At 46.3% G+C, this 26208-nt stretch overlaps 1 protein-coding gene across 1 annotated transcript in view; it reads left to right on the forward strand.

Annotated features, from left to right (window-relative positions):
• LOC110537229 (protocadherin-1) overlaps window positions 1-26208 on the forward strand; it is a 153848-nt gene that overhangs the window by 100533 nt on the left and 27107 nt on the right. Inside the window, exon 4 of the mRNA XM_021623109.2 lies at window positions 7555-7774. Coding sequence (XP_021478784.1) covers window positions 7555-7774 — 220 coding nt within the window. The remainder of the gene's footprint in view (window positions 1-7554; window positions 7775-26208) is intronic.

The following is a 26208-nucleotide window of genomic DNA, read 5'->3' on the forward strand; positions in this document are numbered from 1 at the left end:
ATTTTACATCCATTTCCATCAATTCCCATTATTAAAGTGGCTGGAGTTGAGTCAGTGTGTTAGCAGCAGCCACTCAATGTTTGTGGTGGCTGTTTAACAGTCTGATGGCCTTGAGATAGAAGCTGTTTTTCAGTCACTCGGTCCCTGCTTTGATGCACCTGTACTGACCTCGCCTTCTGGATGATAGCAGGGTGAACAGGCAGTGGCTCGGGTGGTTGTTGTCCTTGATGATCTTTATGGCCTTCCTGTGACATCAAGTGGTGTAGGTGTCCTGGATGGCAGGTAGTTTGCCCCCGGTGATGCGTTGTGCAGACCTCACTACCCTCTGGAGAGCCTTACGGTTGTGAGCGGAGCAGTTGCCGATACCAGGTGGTGATACAGCCCGACAGGATGCTCTCGATTGTGCTTCTGTAGAAGTTTGTGAGTGCTTTTGGTGACAAGCCGAATTTCTTCGGAGGCATCTTCACGATGCTATCTGTGTGGGTGGACGAATTCAGTTTGTCTGTGATGTGTACGCCAAGGAACTTACTACCCTGTCCACTACTGTCCCATCGATGTGGATAGGGGGGTGCTCTCTCTGCTGTTTCCTGAAGTCCACAATCATCTCCTTAGTTTTGTTGACGTTGAGTGTGAGGTTATTTTCCTGACACCACACTACGAGGGCCCTCACCTCCGACCTGTAGGCCGTCTCGTCGTTGTCGGTAATCAAGCCTACCACTGTAGTGTCATCCGCAAACTTGATGATTGAGTTGGAGGCGTGCATGGCCACACAGTCGTGGGTGAACAGAGAGTACAGGAGAGGGCTCAGAACGCACCCTTCTGGGGCCCCAGTGTTGAGGATCTGCGGGGTGGAGATGTTGTTACCTACCCTCTCCACCTGGGGGCGGCCCGTCAGGAAGTCCAGTACCCAGTTGCACAGGGCTGGGTCGAGACCCAGGGTCTCAAGCTTGATGATGAGCTTGGAGGGTACTATGGTGTTAAATGCTGAGCTGTAGTCGATGAACAGCATTCTCACATAGGTATTCCTCTTGTCCAGATGGGTTAGGGCAGTGTGCAGTGTGGTTGAGATTGCATCGTCTGTGGACCTATTTGGGTGGTAAGCAAATTGGAGTGGGTCTAGGGTGCCAGGTAGGGTGGAGATGATATGGTCCTTGACTAGTCTCTCAAAGCACATCATGATGATGGAAGTGAGTGCTACGGGGCGGTAGTCATTTAGCTCAGTTACCTTAGCTTTCTTGGGAACGGGAACAATGGTGGCCCTCTTGAAGCATGTGGGAACAGCAGACTGGGATAATGATTGATTGAATATGTCTGTAAACACACCAGCCAGCTGGTCCGCACATGCTCTGAGGGCGCGGCTGGGGATGACGTCTGGGCCTGCAGCCTTGCTAGGGTTAACACGTTTAAATGTTATACTCACGTCAGCTGCAGTCAAGGAGAGTCCGCAGTGAAGGAGAGTCTGCATGTTTTGGTTGCGGGCCGTGTCAGTGGCACTGTTTTGTCCTCAAAGCGGGCAAAAAGTTAGTTAGTCTGCCTGGTAGCAAGACATCCTGGTCCGTGACGGGGCTGGTTTTCTTTTTGTAATCCGTGATTGACTGTAGACCCTGCCACATACCTCTTTTGTCTGAGCCGTTGAATTGCTACTCTACTTTGTCTCTATACTGATGCTTAGCTTGTTTGATTGCCTTGCGGAGGGAATAGCTACACTGTTTGTATTCGGTCATGTTTCCGGTCACCTTGCCCTGGTTAAAAGCAGTGGTTCGCGCTTTCAGTTTCACGCGAATGCTGCCATCAATCCACGGTTTCTGGTTTGGGAATGTTTTAATCGTTGCTATGGGAACGACATCTTCAATGCACGTTCTAATGAACTCGCTCACCGAATCAGCGTATTCGTTGTTGTTGGACGCAGTGCGGAACATATGGAATCAGATTGGTCGGACCAGCGTTGAACAGACCTCAGCGCGGGAGCTTCTTGTTTTAGCTTCTGTCTGTAGGCAGGGAGCAACAAAATGGAGTCGTGGTCAGCTTTTCCGAAACAGGGCGGGGGAGGGCCTTATATGCGTCGCGGAAGTTAGAATAGCAATGATCCAAGGTTTTACCAGCCCTGGTTGCGCAATCGATATCCTGATACAATTTAGGGAGTCTTGTTTTCAGATTAGCCTTGTTAAAATCCCCAGCTACAATGAATGCAGCCTCAGGATATGTGGTATCCAGTTTGCAAAGAGTCAAATAAAGTTCGTTCAGAGCCATCGATGTGTCTGCTTGGGGGGGAATATGTACAGCTGTGATTATAATCGAAGAGAATTCCCTTGGTAGATAATGCGGTCGACATTTGATTGTGAGGAATTCTAAATCAGGTGAACAGAAGGACTTGAGTTCCTGTATGTTGTTGTGAACACACCACGTCTCGTTAACCATAAGGCATACGCCCCCGCCCCTCTTCTTACCAGAAAGATGTTTGTTTCTGTCGGCGCGATGCGTGAAGAAACCAGCAGGCTGCACCGATTCCGTTAGCGTCTCTCGAGTGAGCCATGTTTCCGTGAAGCAAAGAACGTTACAGTCTCTGATGTCCCTCTGGAATGCTACCCTTGCTCGGATTTCATCAACCTTGTTGTCAAGAGACTGGACATTGGCGAGAAGTATGCTAGAGAGTGGTACGCGATGTGCCCGTCTCCGGAGCCTGACCAGAAGACCGCTTTGTTTCCCTCTTACGATGTCTTTGTTTTGGGTCGCAGGCTGGGATCCATTCCGTTGTCCTGGGTGAAAGGCAGAACACAGGATCCGTTTCGGGAAAGTCATATTCCTGGTCGCACTGATGGTGAGTTGACGTTGCTCTTATATTCAGTAGTTCTTCCCGACTGTATGTAATGAAACCTAAGATGACCTGGGGTACCAATGTAAGAAATAACACGAAAAAAAACAAAAAACTGCATAGTTTCCTAGGAACAAGAAGCGAGGCGGCCATCTCTGTCGGCGCCGGAAGTACTACAACTAACCTGTACCCCGATGCAACATCACGTCAGCATGGCAGACGTGCTGTTGCCTACCCAGTCCTCAAGCCTTCTTGCAGCATGCCTAAGGCACGTTCACGCAGATGAGCAGGGACCCTGGGCTGATTTCTTTTGGTGTTTTTCAGAGTCAGTAGAAAGACGTCTTTAGTGTCCTAAGTTTTCATAACTGTGACCTTAATTGCCTACCATTTGTAAGCTGTTAGTGTCTTAACGACCGTTCCACAGGTGCATGTTCATTAATTTTTTATGGGTCATTGAACAAGCATGGAAAACAGTTTTTAAACCCTTTACAATGATGATGTATGAAGTTATTTGAATGTTTACGAATTATCTTTGAAAGACAGGGTCCTGAAAAAGGGACGTTTCTTTTTTTGCTGAGTTTATTAATACAAACATTTGAAAATGCAACACAATAACATAACAATAATGAGGCTATATACAGGGGGTACAGATACCGAGTCAGTGTGTGGGGGTACAGGTTAATTGAAGTAATTTGTACATGTAGGTAGGGGCTAAGTGACTATACATTGATAATAAACAGCGAGTTGCAGTAGTATACAGACAAATGGAGGAGGGGGGGCAATCAATGTAATAGTCCGGTTGCCATTTGATTAACTGTTCAGCAGTCTTCTGGCTTGGAGGTGGAAGCTATTAAGGAGCATTTTGGTCCTAGACTTGGCGCTCCGGTACCACTTGCTGTGCGGTAGCAGAGAAAAAATTCTCTGAATTGGGTGAGTAGAGTCTCTGACAATTTTATGGTCTATCCTCTGACACCGCCTGTTATATAGGTCCTAGATGGCAGGAAGCTTGGCCCCAGTGGTGTACTGGGCCGTACGCACATCCCTCTGTAGTGCCTTATGGTCAGATGCCGGGCAGTTGTCATACCAGGCGGTGATGCAACCGGTCAGGATGCTCTCGATGGTGCAGCTATAGAACCTTTTGAGGATCCATGCCAAATCTTTTCAGTCTCCTGAGGGGGAAAAGTTTTTGTCGTGCCCTCTTCACAACTTTCTTGGTGTTTTTGGACCATGACAGCTCGTTGGTGAAGTGGACACCAAGGAACTTGAAACTCTCAACCCGCTCTACTACATTCCCGTTGATGTTAATGGGGGCCTGTTTGGCCCGCCTTTTCCTGTAGTTCACAATCAGCTCCTATATATTGTTCGCATTGAGGGAGAGGTTGTTGTCCTGGCACCACACTGCCAGTGCCCTGACCTCCTCCCTATAGGCTGTCTCATCATTGTCGGGGATCAGGCCTAAGAACTGTTGTGTCGTCAGCAAACTTAATAATGGTGTTAGAGTCATGTTTGGCCACATAGTCGTGGGTGAACAAGGAATTACAGGAGGGGACTAAGTACACCCCCCTGAGGGGCCCCAGTGTTCAGGATTAGCGTGGCAGACATGCTGTTGCCTACCCTTACCACCTGGGTTGGCCCGTCAGGAAGTCCAGGATTCTGTTGCAGAGGGATGTGTTTAGCTTAGTGATGAGCTTAGTGAGCACTATGGTGTTGAACGCTGAGCTGTAGTCAATGAACAGCATTCTCACATAGGTGTTCCTTTTTTCCAAGTGGGAAAGGGCAGTGTGGAGTGCAATAGAGATTGCCTCATCTGTTGGGCTTGGTATGCGAATTGGAGTAGGTCTAGGGTATCCGGGAGGATGTTGTTGATGTGAGACATGACCAGCCTTTCTAAGCACTTCATGGCTACCGGCATGAGTGCTACAGAGCAATAATCATTTAGGCAGGTTACCTTTGCTTCCATGGGCACAGGGACTATGGTTTTCTAATTGAAACATATAGGTATTACAGACTTAGTCAGGGAGAGGTTGAAAATGTCAGTGAAGACACTTGCCAGTTGTTCCGCGCATGCTTTGAGTACACGTCCTGGTAATCCATCTGGCCCCGCGGCTTTGTGAATGTTGACCTGTTTAAAGGTCTTGCTCACATCGGCTACCGAGAGCATTATCACACAGACATCCTGAACAGCTGGTGCTCTTGTGCATGATTCAGTGTTGCTTGCCTCGAATCGACATGAAAAGCATTTAGCTCATCTGTTAGGCTCACGTCACTGGGCAGCTTGCATCTGGGTTTCCCTTTGTAGTCCGTAATAGTTTTCAAGCCCTGCCACATCTGATGAGTGTCAGAGCCAGTATAGTAGGATTCAATCTTAGTCCTGTATTGAGGCTTTGCTTGGTTCGTCTGAGGGCATAGCGGGATTTTCATATATTGCGTCCGGAATGGTGTCCTGCTTCTTGAAAACGGCAGCACTAGCCTTTGGCTCGATGCGGATGTTGCCTGTTATCCATGGCTTCTGGTTGGGATATGTACGTATGGTCACTGTGGAGACGACGTCATCAATGCACTCATTGATGAAGCCGATGACTGAGGTGGTATACTCCTCAATGCCATTGGACGAATCCCGGAAAATATTCCGTTCTGTAGTGTAGCATCTGCGTCATCTGACCACTTTCGTATCGAGCGAGTCACTGGTACTTCCTGCTTTAGTTTTCGCATGTAAGCAGGAATCAGGAGGTGTCAACAGTGTGCGCAACTGGTTAACTGAAGTCAGGTGCAGGAGAGCAGAGATGAGTGAACAGGCACACTTTATTTTTCAGAAGGAAAACAGTCTGACACAACTGCTTAACGACACTCCCACCAAAGGCAAAAGCGAATAGCACACTCGTCACACAAATAATGTACAGCATACAATACCACGGGTTCCAAACAAGACCCGGTGAAAAAGACAGCATGATGCGTCACACATGACATGTAACAAACAATTACACACACAGACATGGGAGGGAACAGAGGAATCCCAAGATCCAATTCTTTGAGTTTCCAGCCTCCAGTCCTACACAATCTCCTCCAAGTCGCCTCTAGCCCTCAGAATTGACCCCGACTGCCAGCGCAACGCCCCCTCTGTCTCCTCTCTGTACCCACTCCAGCCCTGGTGGAGTAGCTGTGTTCTGACTAAAAATGAATCTTATTTCCCATCTGCGTAGCCCTAGCCTCCCAGTCTACCATACATAGCCTACCCAGGGAAATGCTGACTCTCGAGCAATGCCTACAAGAGCAGTTTTAGCAAGAATCTATATTTAAACAACGCACCCTTATATTTAAATAGTAATGTGTCTGCTTAGGATACCCTTAATCACAGTTTGAGAGGTCTCCTTGAGAATACCATTACCTCAGTCCGTTCTAGTAAAGCAATAAACGGCTTGATTGAAATATCACAATAACAATGCTAACCCACGTCCCAATAAAAGTCTGTATACTAAGTACATTATATCCGAGTTGCAAGGTACTTGTAGGCCTTAACACAGATCAAACAATGCAATTTGCATTCTTCATGAGGCATGGTATTCTTTCATACAGTCGATCAAGCAATTCCATTTGCAATTCTCCACATTTTTCACGGTAGATAAAATAATGTCACTTACATTTACGTATCACCAGAAGTGCGGCGTGCATGTTTTTATTACAGATAAAAATCAAAATAAATGTATGTTTATTTATTAACTAGGCAAGTCAGTTAAGAACAAATTCTTATTTACAATGATGGCCTAGAAACTGTGGGTTAACCGCCTTGTTCAGGGGCAGAATGACAGATTTTTACCTTGTCCGCTCTGGGATTTGGACTAGCAACCTTTTGGTTACTGGCCAAATGCTTTAACCACTAGGCTATCTGCCCCCCCCCCCCCCCCCCTTCAAATAATGTAATTAAGGGAGGAAACACATGTTATGCCCTAAGACACACACGTGCACATTCAAGCACAGACTCACAAACACATACTGTACATATACACACACATACATAGAGAGTTTTTATTAAGTGTCTGCATAGTTAGAAAGCATCATGTTCAGTTAGGTTTAAATTGATGGCTAACACTTAATTGTCCCAGGGCAAATGGGCCATGTGGGAGGAAGAAGTGTACATGCAGTGGATGTGGGGCCACACTTCAGAATACAAATAGGAAGTACTGATTGTGAGTGAAAGAAAGAATGAATGAAACAGAGAGGAAGAGCAAATTAATGGTTGATAGATAAAAAATGATTGATAATAATAAAACCATCCTGAGAGCATTAGTGGTCCGGTAGACTTGATTAACAACCCAGTGTTGATAGCTCTATGAACACTTCAAAAGCAGCCCTGTATGGTTCCTGTATATGTGCTAAAATGACTGGCATATCGCTTCCAATCCCTGCTAAAATGGATCTGTTCTGCGTAAGAGAACAAGGGAAGAAAGAGAAGGGGAGAGTGGAGTACAGACCTGGGTTATTGATCTCTACCACAAACTCTCAGCAGAACAGAATAGGCAGTAAGGACTTTTCTGCTACACCAGTGGTTTCCTCAGTTTTACGAGGGGTGTTTGTGTGCGTGGGGGTGGGGGAGTGTACTGTATGTGGGCCATGAGTAGTCATCTTTCCATTGTTGAATATGGCGACTGGCCATTTAGTAAACTGATCTCTGCAAGGGGGGAATTCATCTATTAAGAAGGTTTATGTTAGACTTTTATGTTGATGGAGATATTTTCTGATTTCAGCTACCCCATCGCAGAGTGACATTCTCCACAGCCAATCCGGTGCAGAATCTGCAGGATGCATCTCAGCACAGTTACTATGACAGCGGCCTGGAGGAGTCAGAGACGCCCAGCAGTAAGTCATCGTCTGGCCCCCGTATCGGGCCCCTGACCCTGCCTGAGGATCACTACGAGAGGACCACCCCAGACGGCAGCATTGGGGAAATGGAGCACCCTGAAAATGGTACGATCCTGTATTCTCTGTGAGTTTCAGTGTGTGTTGTATGTAATAGTAGTTGTTAGTCTGGTGTTTGTAAAGTGTTTTGTGATTCGGTTCAGGGTTGTGACCTGAGGTGGGGATGTGTTTGTTTGTGCTGTGTGTGTGTGTGTGTGTGTGTTTGTTTGATTGTTTATTAAAGGGTGGTGATGTGCAGACAGTGTTAGTGACAGTGATGTGTGTTGTGTTTGCAGAGTGTTGTATTGATATGTTAGCTGTTGTTTTGGCTGCTGGGGCAGATAGATAGATTAATAGATCTGTGTGTTGTGGAGTCAGCATTCAGTGTCTCTGTCTTTTATCTCAGCAGCCCCTCTGCTCTCCTCTCTCAGAGCTCTAAGTCATTCCTAATGACCCTCTCACACAAGCGTGCTAATTTAAAAAACAGACTACTGGAGTATCTGGGTAGACAACATTGTGTTTGTCGTAAACATTTACCCCTCCTTTACGCCAAGCTTTCTCTCTGCAGCCAAATGTAGCTAGGTGTTCCAGATCTAGAGATATGCATTCCCTTTGCTGTGTACCGTATACAGTGCTCAAACAACAAAACTAAATCCATATAAGCTGTGCACTATGCATAATACACACAGATGTCTAGGTCCATGGAAAAACCTTTACCCATAGTAAAGAGTGATAACCCAATCAAGATCATCCATGCACCCGTAATAAGAACCATAGGTCCTTAACTCAAACATGTCCATAACGGAAATAAAAAATGACCTTTGTTACACTTGTTCTCTGAGCATATTGATTGACAAATCTGACTGTTTTAAGTTGGCCAAAGTGTTTGTCTACAATGTGAGTTCTTGATATTGTACTATATTTAGTCTTTGGACGAATGGGGTTACTGTTTTTTTACACATTTCATGAATCAAGTCATGTGAATACATGTTCACATGATCAGATCTTAATAATATTAATACAGGCAAGCCCCATATTATTTTGGAAGACTTCATTCTTCTTCTTCTTGCTACCGCGGATATGGTTGGGACAATGTTGGGGGAAAAGGCCAGAAAAAACTATACAGTGTTACGATCTACTAGGTGTGGTGGTTGGAATCAGGCGCAGAGAGCAGGGTTCAGTCGTTTCTTCACATTTATTCCCCAGCGCAACAAAAACAGTCACGCCAACACACAGGGCGTAAAATAAGTTGCCAGTCAAAAACAACAGGACTAAACAGTCCGGAGAATAAATACAGGAAAAAATCACACCATCAAAACACAGAGTAACAAAAACAAGCCCGCACAAATACCCAGCGGGCCTAGTGCCCCTAAATACCCTACAAACAAATCCTAATACAAAACAGGTGTACCCAATTAACCAATAACCCAAAACAAACGGAAAGGGAATTGATGGCAGCTAATAGGCCGGCGACGACGACCGCCGAGCACCGCCCGAACAGGAAGAGGCACCATCCTCGGCGAGGTTCGTGACAGTACCCCCCCCCTGACGCGCGGCCCCTGCAGCGCGCCGACCCCGGCCTCGAGGACGACCCGGAGGACGAGGCGCAGGGCGATCCGGGTGGAGGCGATGGAAATCCCTCAAGAGGGAAGGATCTAAAATGTCCCTCCCCGGTACCCAGCACCTCTCCTCCGGACCGTACCCCTCCCAGTCCACGAGGTACTGCAGGCCCCTCACCCGGCGTCTCGAGTCCAGAATAGCTCGTACTGTGTACGCCGGGGACCCCTCGATGTCCAGAGGGGGTGGAGGGACCTCCGGTACCTCACCGTCTTGTAGGGGACCAGCTACCACCGGCCTGAGGAGAGACACATGAAACGAGGGGTTAATACGATAATAAGAGGGAAGTTGCAATCTATAACACACCTCGTTTATCCTCCTCAGGACTTTAAATGGCCCCACACACTGCGGCCCCAGCTTCCGGCAGGGCAGGCGGAGGGGCAGGTTTCGGGTCGAGAGCCAGACCCTGTCCCCTGGTGCGAACACCGGGGCCTCACTGCGGTGGCGGTCAGCGTCTCTCTTCTGCCGTTCACTGGCCTGCCTGAGAGAATCCTGGACTGCCCGCCAGGTCTCTCTAGAGCGCTGTACCCACTCCTCCACCGCAGGAGCCTCGGTCTGACTCTGATGCCATGGAGCCAGGACCGGCTGGTAGCCCAGTACACATTCGAATGGCGACATATTCGTGGACGAATGCCGAAGAGAATTCTGGGCTAACTCTGCCCACGGGACGTACCTCGCCCATTCTCCTGGCCGGTCCTGGCAATACGACCTCAGAAACCTGCCCACTTCCTGGTTTACTCTCTCCACCTGCCCATTACTTTCGGGGTGATAACCAGAGGTAAGGCTGACCGAGATCCCCAGACGCTCCATAAACGCCTTCCAAACCCGAGATGTGAACTGGGGACCCCGATCGGAGACGATATCCTCTGGAACCCCATAGTGCCGGAAGACGTGGGTAAAAAGAGCCTCTGCAGTCTGTAGGGCCGTAGGGAGACCAGGCAATGGGAGGAGACGGCAGGACTTAGAGAACCGATCCACAACGACCAAAACGGTAGTGTTCCCCTGAGATGGGGGAAGATCAGTAAGGAAATCTACCGAGAGATGGGACCATGGCCGTTGTGGAACCGGGAGGGGCTGTAACTTCCCTCTAGGAAGGTGCCTAGGAGCCTTACTCTGGGCGCATACCGAACAGGAAGATACATAGAGCCTCACATCCCTAGCTAAGGTGGGCCACCAGTATTTCCCTCTAAGACCCCGCACTGTCCTATCGATCCCCGGATGACCCGCAGACGGTAGTGTGTGAGCCCACCGAATCAACTTATCACGGACACCAAGCGGTACGTAACTTCTACCAGTCGGACACTGTGCAGGCGCAGGTTCAACTCTCAACGCCCGCTCGATGTCCGCGTCCACCTCCCATACCACTGGGGCCACCAGCCGAGAAGCTGGAAGGATGGGAGTGGGTTCGATAGACCGGTCCTCGGTGTCATAGAGACGGGACAGCGCGTCGGCCTTAGTGTTGAGGGAACCTGGTCTGTAAGAGATCGTAAATCTAAAACGTGTAAAGAACATGGCCCACCTAGCCTGACGCGGATTCAGTCTCCTCGCTGCTCGAATATACTCCAGATTACGGTGATCAGTCCAGATGAGAAAAGGGTGTTTAGCCCCCTCTAGCCAGTGTCTCCACACCTTCAGGGCCTTTACCATAGCTAGTAACTCCCGGTCCCCCACATCATAGTTCCGCTCTGCCGGACCCAGCTTCTTAGAAAAGAAAGCGCAGGGACGGAGCTTCGGTGGCGTGCCCGAGCGCTGAGACAGCACGGCTCCAACCCCAGCCTCGGACGCATCCACCTCCACTATGAATGCTAACGAAGGGTCCGGATGCGCCAACACGGGAGCCCCAGTGAACAGTGCCTTCAACTGGTTGAAGGCTCCATCAGCCTCTGCTGACCACCGCAAACGCACCGGCCCCCCCTTCAGCAGTGAGGTAATGGGCGCCGCTACTTGGCCAAAATCCCGGATAAACCTCCGGTAGTAATTGGCAAACCCTAAAAACCGCTGCACCTCCTTTACCGTGGTCGGAGTCGGCCAATTACGCACGGCGTTAACGCGGTCACACTCCATCATCATCCCCGAGCTGGAAATGCGATAACCCAAGAAGGAAACGGCTGGTTTGGAGAACACACATTTCTCAGCCTTGACGTATAGGTCATGCTCCAGCAGTCGCCCAAGCACCTTGTGCACCAGGGAAACATGCGCGGCGCGTGTGGCAGAATAAATCAAGATGTCATCAATATAGACTACCACACCCTGCCCGTGCAAGTCCCTGAGAATCTCATCTACAAAGGATTGAAAGACGGCTGGAGCATTTTTCAACCCATACGGCATGACGAGGTACTCATAGTGGCCTGATGTGGTACTAAACGCTGTTTTCCACTCGTCTCCTCCCCGAATACGCATCAGATTATACGCGCTCCTGAGGTCCAGTTTTGTGAAGAAACGCGCTCCGTGGAATGATTCCACCGCCGTAGCGATGAGAGGTAGCGGATAACTAAAACCCACTGTGATCGAATTGAGACCTCGATAATCAATGCACGGACGCAGACCTCCCTCCTTTTTCCTCACAAAAAAAAAACTCGAGGAGACGGGTGACATGGAGGGCCGAATGTACCCCTGTCTTAGAGCTTCCGTGACATATGTTTCCATAGCCAGCGTCTCCTCCTGTGACAGTGGGTACACATGACTCCGGGGAAGTGCAGCGTTCTCCAGGAGGTTTATCACGCAATCCCACCGTCGATGGGGTGGTAATTTGGTCGCCTTCTTCTTACTAAAAGCGATAGCCAAATCGGCATATTCTGGGGGAATGCGCACGGTGGAAACCTGGTCTGGACTCTCCACCGTCGTGGCACCGATGGAAACTCCTATACACCTCTCTGAACACTCGTCTGACCACCCCTTAAGAGCCCCCTGTTTCCAGGAAATAAGGGGATTGTGAATAGCCAGCCAGGGAACCCCCAACACCACCGGAAACCCAGGTGAATCAATAAGGTAGAAACTGATCCTCTCCCTATGATTCCCCTGCGTTACCATGTCCAGCGGAATCGTGGCCTCCCTGACCAGCCCTGACCCTAGCGGTCGGCTATCTAAGGAGTGCACGGGGACAGGTGGGTCTATCTGCACTAACGGAATACCCAATTTACGGGCGAGTCCACGATCCATAAAACTCACAGCTGCGCCTGAATCGACTAGCGCCTTATGCTGAAGAGAGGGGAAAAAAGCAGGGAAAAAAATTAACAAAAACATGTGACCAACAGGGAGCTCTGGGTGAGTTTGGTGCTTACTCACCTGGGGTGGCCGAGGAGCGTTCTGCCGACCATCTCGACTCCCAGAAGGACTCCTCCAACACCGGTCCGAAGTGTGTCCTCTCCGTCCACAATAGGAGCAGGAGGAGCCCCCTCTGATCCCCCTAGATGCAGCTCCTCCCAACTCCATCGGAGTGGGAGTGGGAGAGCTGGAAGGTGGAATTAACAGGACCCCTTCTGAACGCCCGCGGGCAGCTAGCAGGTTGTCCAATCGAATAGACATGTCTATTAGTTCATCCAGGGAGAGAGTTGTGTCCCTGCAAGCCAGCTCCCGGCGGACGTCCTCCCGGAGACTACACCGGTAATGGTCCATCAGGGCCCTGTCATTCCACCCAGCACCAGCAGCTAGGGTCCTAAACTCCAACGCGAAGTCCTGCGCGCTCCTCGTCTCCTGTCTGAGGTGGAACAGTCGCTCACCCGCCGCTTTACCCTCTGGTGGATGATCGAACACTGCTCGGAAACGGCGGGTGAACTCCAGGTAGTTGTCCCGAGCCGAGTCTGGACTGTTCCAGACTGCGTTAGCCCAATCCAGGGCCCTGCCCGTTAAACAGGAGACGAGGAGGCTCACACTCTCCTCACCCGAGGGAGCCGGACGCACGGTAGCCAGGTAGAGCTCCAGCTGGAGCAAAAATCCCCGGCACCCAGCAGCCGCTCCATCGTACTCCCTCGGGGGGGAGAGACGTAGTGCGCCGGACCCAGAGGACGACGTAGGTGGAGTAGGTGGTGTCGGCAGTGGGGGAGCTGGGGTAGACGTCGGGAGACCACTCCTCTCCCATCGTTCCATCCTCTCCATCATCTGGTCCATCGCGGTACCAATCCGATGGAGGACAGCTGTGTGGTGATGAACGCGCTCCTCCATAGTGGGGAGAGGAGTGGTCGCTGCTCCTGCTGACTCCATTTCGAAGGTGCGGGCTTCTGTTACGATCTACTAGGTGTGGTGGTTGGAATCAGGCGCAGAGAGCAGGGTTCAGTCGTTTCTTCACATTTATTCCCCAGCGCAACAAAAACAGTCACGCCAACACACAGGGCGTAAAATAAGTTGCCAGTCAAAAACAACAGGACTAAACAGTCCGGAGAATAAATACAGGAAAAAATCACACCATCAAAACACAGAGTAACAAAAACAAGCCCGCACAAATACCCAGCGGGCCTAGTGCCCCTAAATACCCTACAAACAAATCCTAATACAAAACAGGTGTACCCAATTAACCAATAACCCAAAACAAACGGAAAGGGAATCGATGGCAGCTAATAGGCCGGCGACGACGACCGCCGAGCACCGCCCGAACAGGAAGAGGCACCATCCTCGGCGAGGTTCGTGACATACAGACAATACCTTCATCAAACAACACTATTTCACGACTCATCAGTGACATAGCAGTAGATATTTTTGAAACAATTACTGCTTAGCATATAAGCCAGTGAATTGTATGCGTTACCGCTGGATGAGCCAACAGACGTGGCGGGCCTGGCACAGCTCCTGGTATATGTCCGTTACATTTATGGGGGGTCAATTAAGGAAGACATCCTCTTCTGTAAACCAGGACAACAGGAGAGGATATTTTAAAGTTCAGGACAGCTTTGTGACATCAAATGGACTTTGGTGGTCAAGATATGTTGGTATCTGTACTGATGGCGCAAAAGTCATGGGAGAATGTGGAGTGGTAATGCGCGTGCAAGCAATTGCTTCCGACGCCACTTGGGCCACTTGGGTACACAGCGTGCATCCAACCAAGAAGCCAGCCGCACCAATGTGTCGGAGGAAACACCGTGCACCTGGCAACCTTGGTTAGCACGCACTGCGCCCGGCCCGCCACATGAGTCGCTGGCGCGCGTTGAGACAAGGATATCCCTACCAGCCAAGCCCTCCCTAACCTGGACGACGCTAGGCCAATTGTGTATCGCCCCATGGACCTCCCGGTTGCGTCCGGTTACGGCAGAGCCTGGGCGCGAACCCAGGGTCTCTGGTGGCCCTTAACCACTGCGCCACCCGGGAGGCCTCATTGTATGAGTTTTTGTGTGCAACTGAACTCAAGTTTACGGACAATGTCAAATGTGATATAACGAAGCACCTGAGTGAGTTGGGTGCGCAATTATGCAAGTACTTTCCAGAAACAGATGACACAAACAACTGGATTCATTATCCCTTTCATGCCCAGCCTCCAGTCCACTTACTGAACAAGAGAGCCTCATCGAAATTGCAACAAGCGGTTCTGTGAAAATGTAAATGAATCAGAAGCCACTGCCAGAGTATCCTGCCCTTTGCAACCACGTACCTATGTGCGAGTGGATTCTCGGCCCTCACTAGCATGAAAACTAAATACAGGCATAGACTGTGTGTGGAAAATTATTTAAGACTGAGACTCTATCGAATACAACCCAACATTGCAGAGTTGTGTGCATCCTTCCATGCACACCCTTTTCATTAATCTGTGGTGAGTTATTCACAATTTTATATGTAAGATGGTTCAATGAAGAGCAAAATTATTGATTATTATATTATTATTTGTGCACTGGTCCTATAAGAGCTCTTTGTCACTTCCCACGAGCTGGGTTGTGACAAAAACTCACACTCATTCTTATGTTCAATAAATGTATTGTATAGTGTGTGTGTGGCAGGCTTACAATGATGGCAAAAAAATACATTTGAGAGTGCGCTGGCCCTGGTGCTAGAGGGGGTACGCAGCTGGATGTTTAATGTTTGAAGGGTTAAATGTTTGTGAACCACTGGCCTAGACCTATATACTGTATATATTACAGCATTTTCTCTTATTCATAGATCTCAAACATGTTTTGAATAATTGTCTGGACAAATATATATAAACAAAATCAAAAGAAATCTACACACACACTCTCTCACACACACCCCTAGAGTATATGCAGTATAAGAAAACCCAATGCAAGTCAATGTCAATGGTATATTTCCATGGAAACGGCAGATTTTTTATGGAATATCTACATAGGCTTATAGTTTGAGAAACAGACGCTTCACAAGTCCTCACCTGGCAGCTTCATTAAATAGTATCCGCAAAACACCAGTCTTAACACCATACTTGTTCTGCGAAATGAAGGCTATTTCATGCGAGAAATTGCCAAGAAACTGAAGATCTCTTACAACGCAGTGTACTACTCCCTTCACAGAACACCCCAATCTGGCTCGAACCGGAATAGAAAGAGTGGGAGGCCACAGTGCACAACTGAGCAAGAGTACAAGTACATTAGAGTGTCAAGTTTGAGAAAGTGATGTCTCACAAGTCCTCAGCTGGCAGCTTCATTAAACAGTACCCTTAAAACACCAGTCCCTTTGCCAACAGTGAAGAGGCAACTCCAGGATGCTGGCCTTCTAGGCAGAGTTCCTCTGTCCAGTGTTTGTGTTATTTTGCCCATCTTAATCTTTTCTTTTTATTGACCAGTCTGAGATATGGCTTTATCTTTGCAACTCTGCCTAGAAGGCCAGCATCCCAGAGTCCCCTCTTCACTGTTGACTTTGAGACTGGTGTTTTAAGGCTATTTTGAGCCTGTAATCGAACGCACAAATGCTGATGCTCCAGATACTCAACTAGTCTAAAGAAGGCCAGATTTATTGCTTCTTTAATCAGAACAACAGTTTTCAACTGTGCTAACATCATTGCAAAATGGTTTTCTAATGATCAATTAGCCTTTTAAAATGATCAACTTGGATTAGCTAACACAAAGTGCCATTGGAACATAGAAGTGATGGTTGCTGATAAGGGGCCTCTGTACGCCTATGTAGATATTCCGTAAAATATCTGCCATTTCAAGCTACAATAGTCATTTACAACATTAACAATGGCTACACTGTATTTCTGATGAATTTTATGTTATTTTAATGGCCCCAAAAATGGCTTTCTTTTAAAAACAAGGACATTTGTGACGTGTGCTCCCTCCCCAACCTCTACATCATCAGGCTGCTTGTTATGGCGCACACCTGTCACTATCGTTACATACACCTGCGCGTCATCAGAGTCACCTCTACTCCAACACCTCCTTGATTACACTCCCTGTATACAGTTGAAGTTAGAAGTTTACATACACTTAAGTTGGAGTCATTAAAACTTGTTTTTCAAAAACTCAACTGTAGATTTGGCAAGTCAGTTAGGACATCTACTTTGTAGATTTTTTTCACTTATAATTCACTGTATCACAATTCCAGTGGGTCAGAAGTTTACATACACTAAGTTGACTGCCTTTAAACAGCTGTTAAAATTCCAGAATATGATGTCATGGCTTTAGAAGATTCTGATAGGCTAATTGACATAATTTGAGTCAATTGGAGGTGTACCTGTGGCTGTATTTCAAGGCCTACCTTCAAACTAATTGTCTCGTTGCTTTACATTATGGGGAAATCAACAGAAATCAGCCAAGACTTCAGAAAAAAAATTGTAGACCTCAACAAGTCTGGTTCCTCCTTGGGAGCAATTTCCAAACGTCTGAAAGTACCACGTTCATCTGTACAAACAATAGTATGCAAGTATAAACACCATGTGACCACGCAGCCGTCATACCACTCAGGAAGGAGACACATTCTGTCTCCTAGAGATGAACGTACTTTGGTGTGAAAAGTGCAAATCAATCCCAGAACAACAGCAAAGGACCTTGTGAAGATGCTGAAGGAAACAGGTACAAAAGTATCTATATCCACAGTACAACGAGTCCTTTATCGACATAACCTGAGAGGCCGCTCAGCAAGGAAGAAGCCACTGCTCCAAAACCACCATAAAAAATACAGACTACGTCTTGCACATGGGGACTAAGATCGTACTTTTTGGAGAAATGTCCTCTGGTCTGATGAAACAAAAATAGAACTGTTTGGCCATTATGACCATCGTTATGTTTGGAGGAAAATGGGGATGCTTGCAAGCCGAAGAACACCATTCCAACCGTGAAGCACGGGGATTTCAGAATTATGTTGTGGGGGTGCTTTGCTGCAAGAGGGAATGGTGCACTTCAAAAAATAGATGGCATCATGAGTGATGAAAATAATGTGTATATATTGAAGTAACATCTCAAGTCATCAGTTAAAGCTTGGTCGCAAATGGGTCTTCCAAATGGACAATAACCACAAGCATAATTTCAAAGTTGTGACAACAAAGTCAAGGTATTGGAGTGACCATCGCTACGCCCTGACCTCAATCCCATAGAAGATTTGTGGGCAGAACTGAAAAAGCATGTGCGAGCAAGAAGGCCTACAAACCTGACTCAGTAACACCAGCTCTGTCAGGAGGAATGGGCCAAAATTCACCCAACTTATTGTGGGAAGCTTGTGGAAATGTTTGATCCAAGTTAAACAATTTAAAGGCAATGCTACCAAATACTAATTGAGTGCATGTAAACTTCTGACCCACTGGGAATGTGATGAAAGAAATAAAAGCTGAAATAAATAATTCTCTCTACTATTATTTCACATTCTTAAAATAAAGTGGTGATCCTAACTGATATAAGACAGGGAATTTTTACTAGGATTAAATGTAAGGAATTGTGAAAAACTGAGTTTAAATGTATTTGTCTAAGGTGTATGTAAACTTCCTACTTTAACTGTATATCGCTCCCTTTGGTTCCTTCCACAGGCGTTATTGTTTCTGTTTCAGTTTCCTGTTTGTGTGTAGTTCATGTTTCTTGTTTTGCATTATGTTTCATTTATAAAATTATTCACTCCCTTAACTTGCTTCCCGACTCCCAGCGCACGCACACGTTACAACATTTCTAAGTGACCACAAACTTTTGAGCGGTAGTGTGTGCATGTGTGTATATATATGTGTATATTTACAGTTCCAGTCATAAGTTTGGACACACCTACTCATTCAAGGGTTTTTCTTTATTTTTAATATTTTCTACATTGTAGTATAATAGTGAGGACACTGGTATGGCCCCTTGGCAGATGTTGAAGAATGAGCTGGCTGCTTCTTGTCCACTGACTGGGTGGTCGAAGATTTGTCACACCTCAGCATTGAAAGCTAATATTCAGCTGCAGGATGGTGGCTGCTGTTCCCACAACGCCGTTGCCCACGCCAGGGCCTTGCCTGAGAGTACAGAGATTATGGTTGCGATCATGGCCCGACTGGTGTGGAACGAGGAGGACCGTAGTTCGAACACCAGAGAGCACTGAGAGAGGAATCCCTTGCATCCTCCCGGGTGGCCGTCATACCGCTCAAGGGCTGGGATCTTGGTACAGGTCCCCTGGAGGAAATACGGCAACGCCTGTAGCACTGGATGATGAACATTGGGCATTGGCTCCTCCTGGGTTGGAGTTGGACTGTGTTTGGAGGGAGTCGGTAAGTGCCCGGAAGGTTTCTGATATCTGGAAGAGTTGTTCTTGCTGCAACCCCAGCAGTGCTCCATGGTGGGTTACAACATTCTTGATCTGGGTGATCACTTCTGGCTCCATGTTGTGGGCTGAAGCTTGATGTGTCATGGGGAGGTTGGAGAAGAGACAGGTGCAGAGAAGAGACCAGATGAGGAATCATAAATCAAGCTTCAGCAAAGGACAACAGAAAACACATTTAATTTAAGTGGGAAATCATAAGGGTCTATGTCGCCCAATGGTGACAGGTGGAACCATGACAATGAAGGTCAGTCAAGCCTGAAAAGTTCAAGAACTTTGAACATTTCAAGTGCAGTTGCAAAAACCATCAAGCATTATGATGAAACTAGCTCTCATGAGGACCACCACAGGAAAGGAAGACCCAGAGTTACCCCTGCTGCAGATAAGTTAATTTGAGTTAATTGCACCTCAGATTGCAGCTCAAATAAATGCTTCCCAGAGTTCAAGTAACATCTCAACATCAACTGTTCAGAGAAGAATGTGTGAATCAGGCCTTTATGGTCAAATTGCTGCAAAGAAACCATTACTAAAGGACAGCAATGAGAAGAAGAGGTGTTTGGGCCAAGAAACATGAGCAATGAACATTACACCGGTGGAAATCTGTCCTTTGGTCTGATGAATCCAAATGTGAGATTTTTGGTCCCACCTGCCGTGTCTATGTGAGACGCAGAGTCGGTGAACCGATGATCTCCACATGCGTGTATCCCACAGTGAAGCATGGAGGAGGAGGTGTGATGGTGTGGGGGTGCTTTGCTGGTGACAATTATTTAGAACTTAACCAGCATGGCTACCATAGAATTCTGCAGCGATACACCATCCCATCTGGTTTTGTTTTTCAAAAGGGCAATGACCAGACATTCCTCCTGGATGAGTAAGGGCTATTTGACCAATAATGAGAGTGATGGAGTGCTATATCAGATGACCTGGCCTCCACAATCACCTGACCTCAACACAATTGAGGTGGTTTGGGATGAGTTGGACCCCAGAGTGAAGGAAAAGCAGCCAACAAGTAATCAGCATATGTGAGAACTCCTTCAAGACTGTTGGAAAAGTATTCCAGGTGAAGCTGGTTGACAGAATGCGAAGAGTGTGCAAATCTGTCAATGCAAAGGCTGGCTACCTTGAAGAATGTCAAATATAAAATATATTTCGATTTTTTTTAACACTTATTTGGTTACTACATGATTCCATGTGTTATTTCATAGTTTTTCTACAATGTAGAAAATAGGAAAAATAAAGAAAATACTAAACTATTGACTGGGACTGTACATAAAAGCAATATCTAAGGAAATCCACTCACACACACTCCTAGAGTATATTGTACAGTTTTAACAAATCCAATGCAAGTCAATGGAGAGTGAGGCATTCTAAAGCATTCTCCCTCTTTCTCTCCCTCTCTCACAAGCACACGTGCACATGCTGTAGCATGCCTCATTCTCTATGGATTTGCATTGGATTTGCTTGTACTCTATAATATACTTTAGGAGTGTGTGTCTGTGTGTGAATTTCATTAGATTTCGTTTTTTTATATTGGTCCAGACAGTTAAGATTGGAACATGTTTAAGATCTGAGAAAGAGAGAGAGAGAGAGATAATGCTGTAAAATCACTCATTCTCCAGTCACCATTGAATTTGCTTATACTGCATATAATCTAGGGATGTGAGAATGTGTGGACTTCTTTAGATATATATACCGAACAAAAATATAAAACTCAACATTTGAAATATTGGTCCAATGTTTCATGAGCTGAAATAAAAGATCCCAGAATTTTTCCATACACACAAAAAAATGTATTTCTCTCAAATTTTCTACAGAAATGTGTTTACATCCATGTTAGTGAGCATGTTCTCCTTTGCCAAGATAATCCATCCACCTGACTGGTGTGGTATATCAAGAAGCTGATTAAACAGCATGATCATTACACTGGTACACATTGTGCAGGGGACAATAAAATGCCTCTCTAAAATGTGCAGTTTTGTCACAATGCCACCAATGTCTCAAGTTGAGGAAGCATGCAATTGACATGCTGACTGCAGACACGTCCACCAGAGCCGTTGTCAGATCATTTTGTTAATTTCTCTACCATAAAGATGCTCCAACATTGTTTTAGATAATTTGGCAGTACGTCCACCCGGCCTCGCAACCCTCAGACCACGTGTACTCCCCGTGGAGTAGAAAAAAGGTATGTGATTGTAGGTGCGGGTAAGGATGACAGAGGCAGAGATTATTACAGTTTACAGGGAATTTATTCTTCCTTCACACGATAAGGTGGGGAAAAGGGGCTGGACGGAACCAAAGCAAAGGTTAAAGTTTGCCCTTCTCCTGCCTTACCTGCCTACCCACTGGTTACCTTTTCTTAGCGCCACCTGGCGCGCTAACCAAAATACAGGGGGTGGTCCGCCCAGTCATACCTAGTGTGCATAGACATAGTAAATACTACAGGTATATGTATGCCCGCAGGGCTCTTGCCTAAATACAGGGGGGAAGGCGCACACACACACAAGGTGCCTTCCCCCCCTGGGAACAAATGAAACAGAATCATTCAAATTTAGTGAACAATTTAAATAAACCAAAAACACCAGGTACTATGGTATACACATACCACTAAAGGAGCAGCTACCAAAAAAAAAAAAACAATTCAACAAATTTACCAGCTCAACAACCTTCACAGGACATACAAAGAAGCTCCCTCTCCTAACAAAGGAACACTGGCTTTTCAAGCTGCAGAAGAAGTCAGTAATTGCAGACAGTTGTATCCCCTGACGAGAGGGTGGGGTGAGAGCTCCAACTAGTGATGGGCCGACCAATCAGCTGCTTTGGAATCCAGGAAGCCATTTCCTGAAATACACAAATACACAAACACAAACCCACAACAACACAGAAACTGGGGAATGTTACAACAACTGAAAAATGTATGCACAAACTGTCAGAAACCGTCTCAGGGCAGCTCATCTGCATGATCATTGTCCTACCCAGGGCCTTGAACTGCCGGCAGTTCGGTGTTTTAACCGACGGTGAGCAAATGCTCACCTTCGATGGCCACTGGCATGTTGGAGAAGTGTGCTCTTCACGGATGAATCCCGAGTTTCAACTGTACAGGGCAGATACGGCGTGGTGTGTATGGCGTCATGTGGGAGAAATGTGGGTGAGCGTTGATGTCAATGTTGTGAGCAGAGTGCCCCATAGTGGTTCTGGGGTTATGGTATGGGCAGGCATAAGCTACAGACAACGAACACAATTGCATTTTTTTCGATTGCAATTTGATTGCACAGAGATACCGTGATGAGATCTGGAGGCCCATTGTCATGCCATTCATCCGCAGCCATCACCTCATGTTTCAGCATGATAATGCACGGCACCATGTTGCAAGGATCTGTACACAATTCCTGGAAGCTGAACATATCCCAGATGGGGGTCACACCAGATACTGACTGGTTTTCTGATCCAAGCCCTTAACCTTTTATATAAGGCATCTGTGACCATATCTGTATTCCCAGTCCATAGAATAGGGCCTAATGAAATTATTTCAATTGACTGATTTCTTTATATGAACTGTAACTCAGTAAAATCTTTGAAATCGTTGCATGTTGCATTTATATTTTGGTTCATATATTGGTTCAGTGTATATTGGTCCAGGCAATCAAAAAACCAAAAATTATTAAGATCATTTTGACTTGATTCTTGAAAATAAAATCTGTAACCCTAAATACAGTACTATACAGAAACTACTGACAATTGAATAATAGATTTGTCATATTTGGGCTTTGAACATTTTAAATAACAAAACTATAGGCTTTTAAACTATTTAATACATTTAATGTATTTCAAAAGTCATTTTTAAGATTTTTTAAATATAATATTATAAATAATGACAAACTTAAAATGTCAATGTGGCCTGTCTAGACACTTGTACTAACTATGTTGACTCCAAATGTAATGCTTTTACACCAAACAGAATTTGTTCTGTTGCTCGTTTTGATATTGTACTAAATATAGTACAGCACATGTCAAACTCATTACATGGATGGCCAAGTGTCTGTGGGTTTTCGCTCCTCCCTTGTGCTTGATTGATGAATTAAGGTCACTAATGAGAAAGGAACTCATCCCCTCACCTTGTTGTCTAGGCCTTAATTGAAAGGAAAATCAAACATCTGCAGACTCTAAGACCTCCATGGAATGAATTTGACACCCCTGTAGTACAAGTACACAAATGGGTTTTAAGTAACTCAATGTAATGCATTGTTAGTCCTGTACCACAATACACTAAATCATCCACTGGTTCAGTTATCTTTACATGCCAATAGTTTACTGTTCCACAACATGTTCTCATTGGTTTCATCTCCAATATTTCGCCTTTTTACCCATTCCACTGGTTTTATCTCCAAAGCAGTCTTTCTGTTTCCCATTTTTCTGGGTAAAACAAGGCTTCCTGTGGCCTTCTCCCAGAGCTTCAGTCTCCCCAAGTGGGGAGTGGCTGTCATCTGCCCAGCAGCAGACAGAGGAGAGAAAGGACATTTAGGGAGAGAAATGTCAGCTCCACCTGGGAATGCTATGTGTTAGTGGAGAGGATGAGTGATGGGCTAACAGTTGGAGTCAGTCTCCTGTTCGGTTTGTGAATTCACAGCCACTGCCCTCACACATTATATATTAAACATGCTTTAGTTTCTGGTGTGTTGTTGTGTTTTATTCTTTTACAGGCAGCTTATTGGCTGAGCATTAAAACAAAACTCCCTTCAAGGAAAATAGGACTTTGTTAGGCAGGTTTGCTTTGTTGTCGATTGCAGGAAGACAAGATTGTGATCGGAGCTTGAGCGGTTAAAGAATGAAAAGTCTGAGAGATGAGGGAGATGTTGGATCCTGACAGGCAGCTGGGACTGAGTCATCTTTGATAAGGATGCAAAGCCCACAGGGTGAGCACGTAGCAGCACGTAGGGACTGGGAGACTGGAAAATGAACCACTAACCATAGATAGACCTAATTAAAATGTGATTCTCACTTCAGGGAGATTACAGAGAACGCCCACAGAAAAATGATGGATGAGAAATGAATGAAAAGAGACAGAGGGATTCCTCCCTCGCCAGATCCACCTGAATGGTGGTGGGGAGTCGTGTCTTTTTTCTGTTCTGTTAGAATGAAATTGAGTGACAGGGTGACAGGGTGTACTGATGCCTGGGATCATTCGTGGCTCACAAGATGATTGACAGATGGAAAGCAAGGAGGTGAGCACTCTGTCTCATAGCATTTAGAATGGATGAAAAGCAATATGTGAATTCGAGACACTCACCTTAAGCGTCGTTGGTCTGCAGACGACTGACGTGAATGTCATATACTATGCAGGGTGGCCTTTTGTCATGGGAAATCTGTGGAACAGCAGAATAAAACTGTTGTTTATGATCGACTTAGGGCTGGCACAATTACGTATAATCATGTAAACGATTATTATAGATGAAGACTGTCATGGAAATTAAATGAATCTGGGCAGCTGACTGAAGACAGGACAGCCAGGCATTCGTGCAATGGAGTCCGTATCCAGGGTAACACGGACTCTGTAGAACATGATGAAACTTTGTTTTTCCTTGTTTAAACAAGCAAAGTGTTGTAGAAATGAGTATTTGGTGGCCTGGACAATGCCCCCTCCCTGCAGCATCAGCACATGCGGTCAGGAGCAAATGAGAGGAGATAATGTGCATTTTAAAAATTATATATATATATATATATATATATATATATATATATATATAGTACCAGTCAAAAGTGTGGACACACCTACTCATTCAAGGGTTTTCTTTATTTTTACTATTTTCTACATTGTAGAATAATAGTGAAGACATCAAAACTAGGAAACAACACATATGGAATCATTTACTAACCAAAAAAGTGTTAAACAAATCAAAACATATTTTATATTTTAGATTCAAAGTAGCCACCCTTTGCCTTGGTGACAGCTCTGCACACTCTTGGCATTCTCTCAACCAGCTTCATGAGGTATTCGCCTGGAATGCATTTCAATTAACAGGTGTGCCTTGTTAAAAGTACATTTGTGGAATTTCTCTCCTTATAATGTGTTTGAGCCAATCAGTTGTGTTGTGACAAGGTAGAGGTGGTATACAGAAGATAGCCCTATTTGGTAAAAGACCAAGTCATTATTAATTGCAAGAATCAAATCAAATCAAATGTATTTATATAGCCCTTCTAACATCAGCTGATATCTCAAAGTGCCGTACTTAAACCCAGCCTAAAACCCCAAACAGCAAGCAATGCAGGTGTAGAAGCACGGTGGCTAGGAAAAACTCCCTAGAAAGGCCGAAACCTAGGAAGAAACCTAGAGATGAACCAGGCTATGAGGGGTGGCCAGTCCTCTTCTTGCTCTGCCGGGTGGAGATTATAACAGAACATGGCCAAGATGTTCAAATGTTCATAAATGACCAGCATGGTCTTATAATAATAATCACAGTAGTTGTCGAGGGTGTAATAAATCAGCACCTCAGGAGAAAATGTCAGTTAGCTTTTCATAGCGGATCATTCAGAGTATCTCTACTGCTCCTACTGTATCCAGGGAGTTGAAAACAGCAGGTCTGGGACAGGTAGCACGTCCGGTGAACAGGTCAGGGTTCCATAGCCGCATGCAGAACAGTTGAAACTGGAGCAGCAGCACGGCCAGGTGGACTGGGGGACAGCAAGGAGTCATCATACCAGGTTGTACTGAGGCATGGTCCTAGGGCTCAGGTCCTCCAAGAGAGAGAAAGAAAGAAAGAGAGAAAGAGAGAATTAGAGAGAGCATACTTAAATTCACACAGGACAACGGATAAGACAGGAGAAGTACTCCAGAAAAAACAGACTGACCCGAGCCCCCCGACACATAAACTACTACAGCATAAATACTGGAGGCTGAGACAGGAGGGATCAGGAGACACTGTGGCCCCATCCGATGATACCCCCTGACAGGGCCAAACAGGCAGGATATAACCCCACCCACTTTGCCAAAGCACAGCCCCCACACCAGTAGAGAGATATCTTCAACCAACAACTTACCATCCTGAGACAAGGCCGAGTATAGCCCACAAAGATCTCCGCCACGGCACAACCCAAGGGGGGGCGCCAACCCAGACAGGAAGATCACGTCAGTGACTCAACCCACTCAAGTGACGCACCCCTCCTAGGCACGGCATGGAAGAGCACCAGTAAGCCAGTGACTCAGCCCCTGTAATAGGGCTAGAGGCAGAGATTCCCAGTGGAGAGAG

Source organism: Oncorhynchus mykiss, chromosome 12 (genome assembly GCF_013265735.2).
Source record: "Oncorhynchus mykiss isolate Arlee chromosome 12, USDA_OmykA_1.1, whole genome shotgun sequence".
NCBI lineage: Eukaryota > Metazoa > Chordata > Actinopteri > Salmoniformes > Salmonidae > Oncorhynchus > Oncorhynchus mykiss.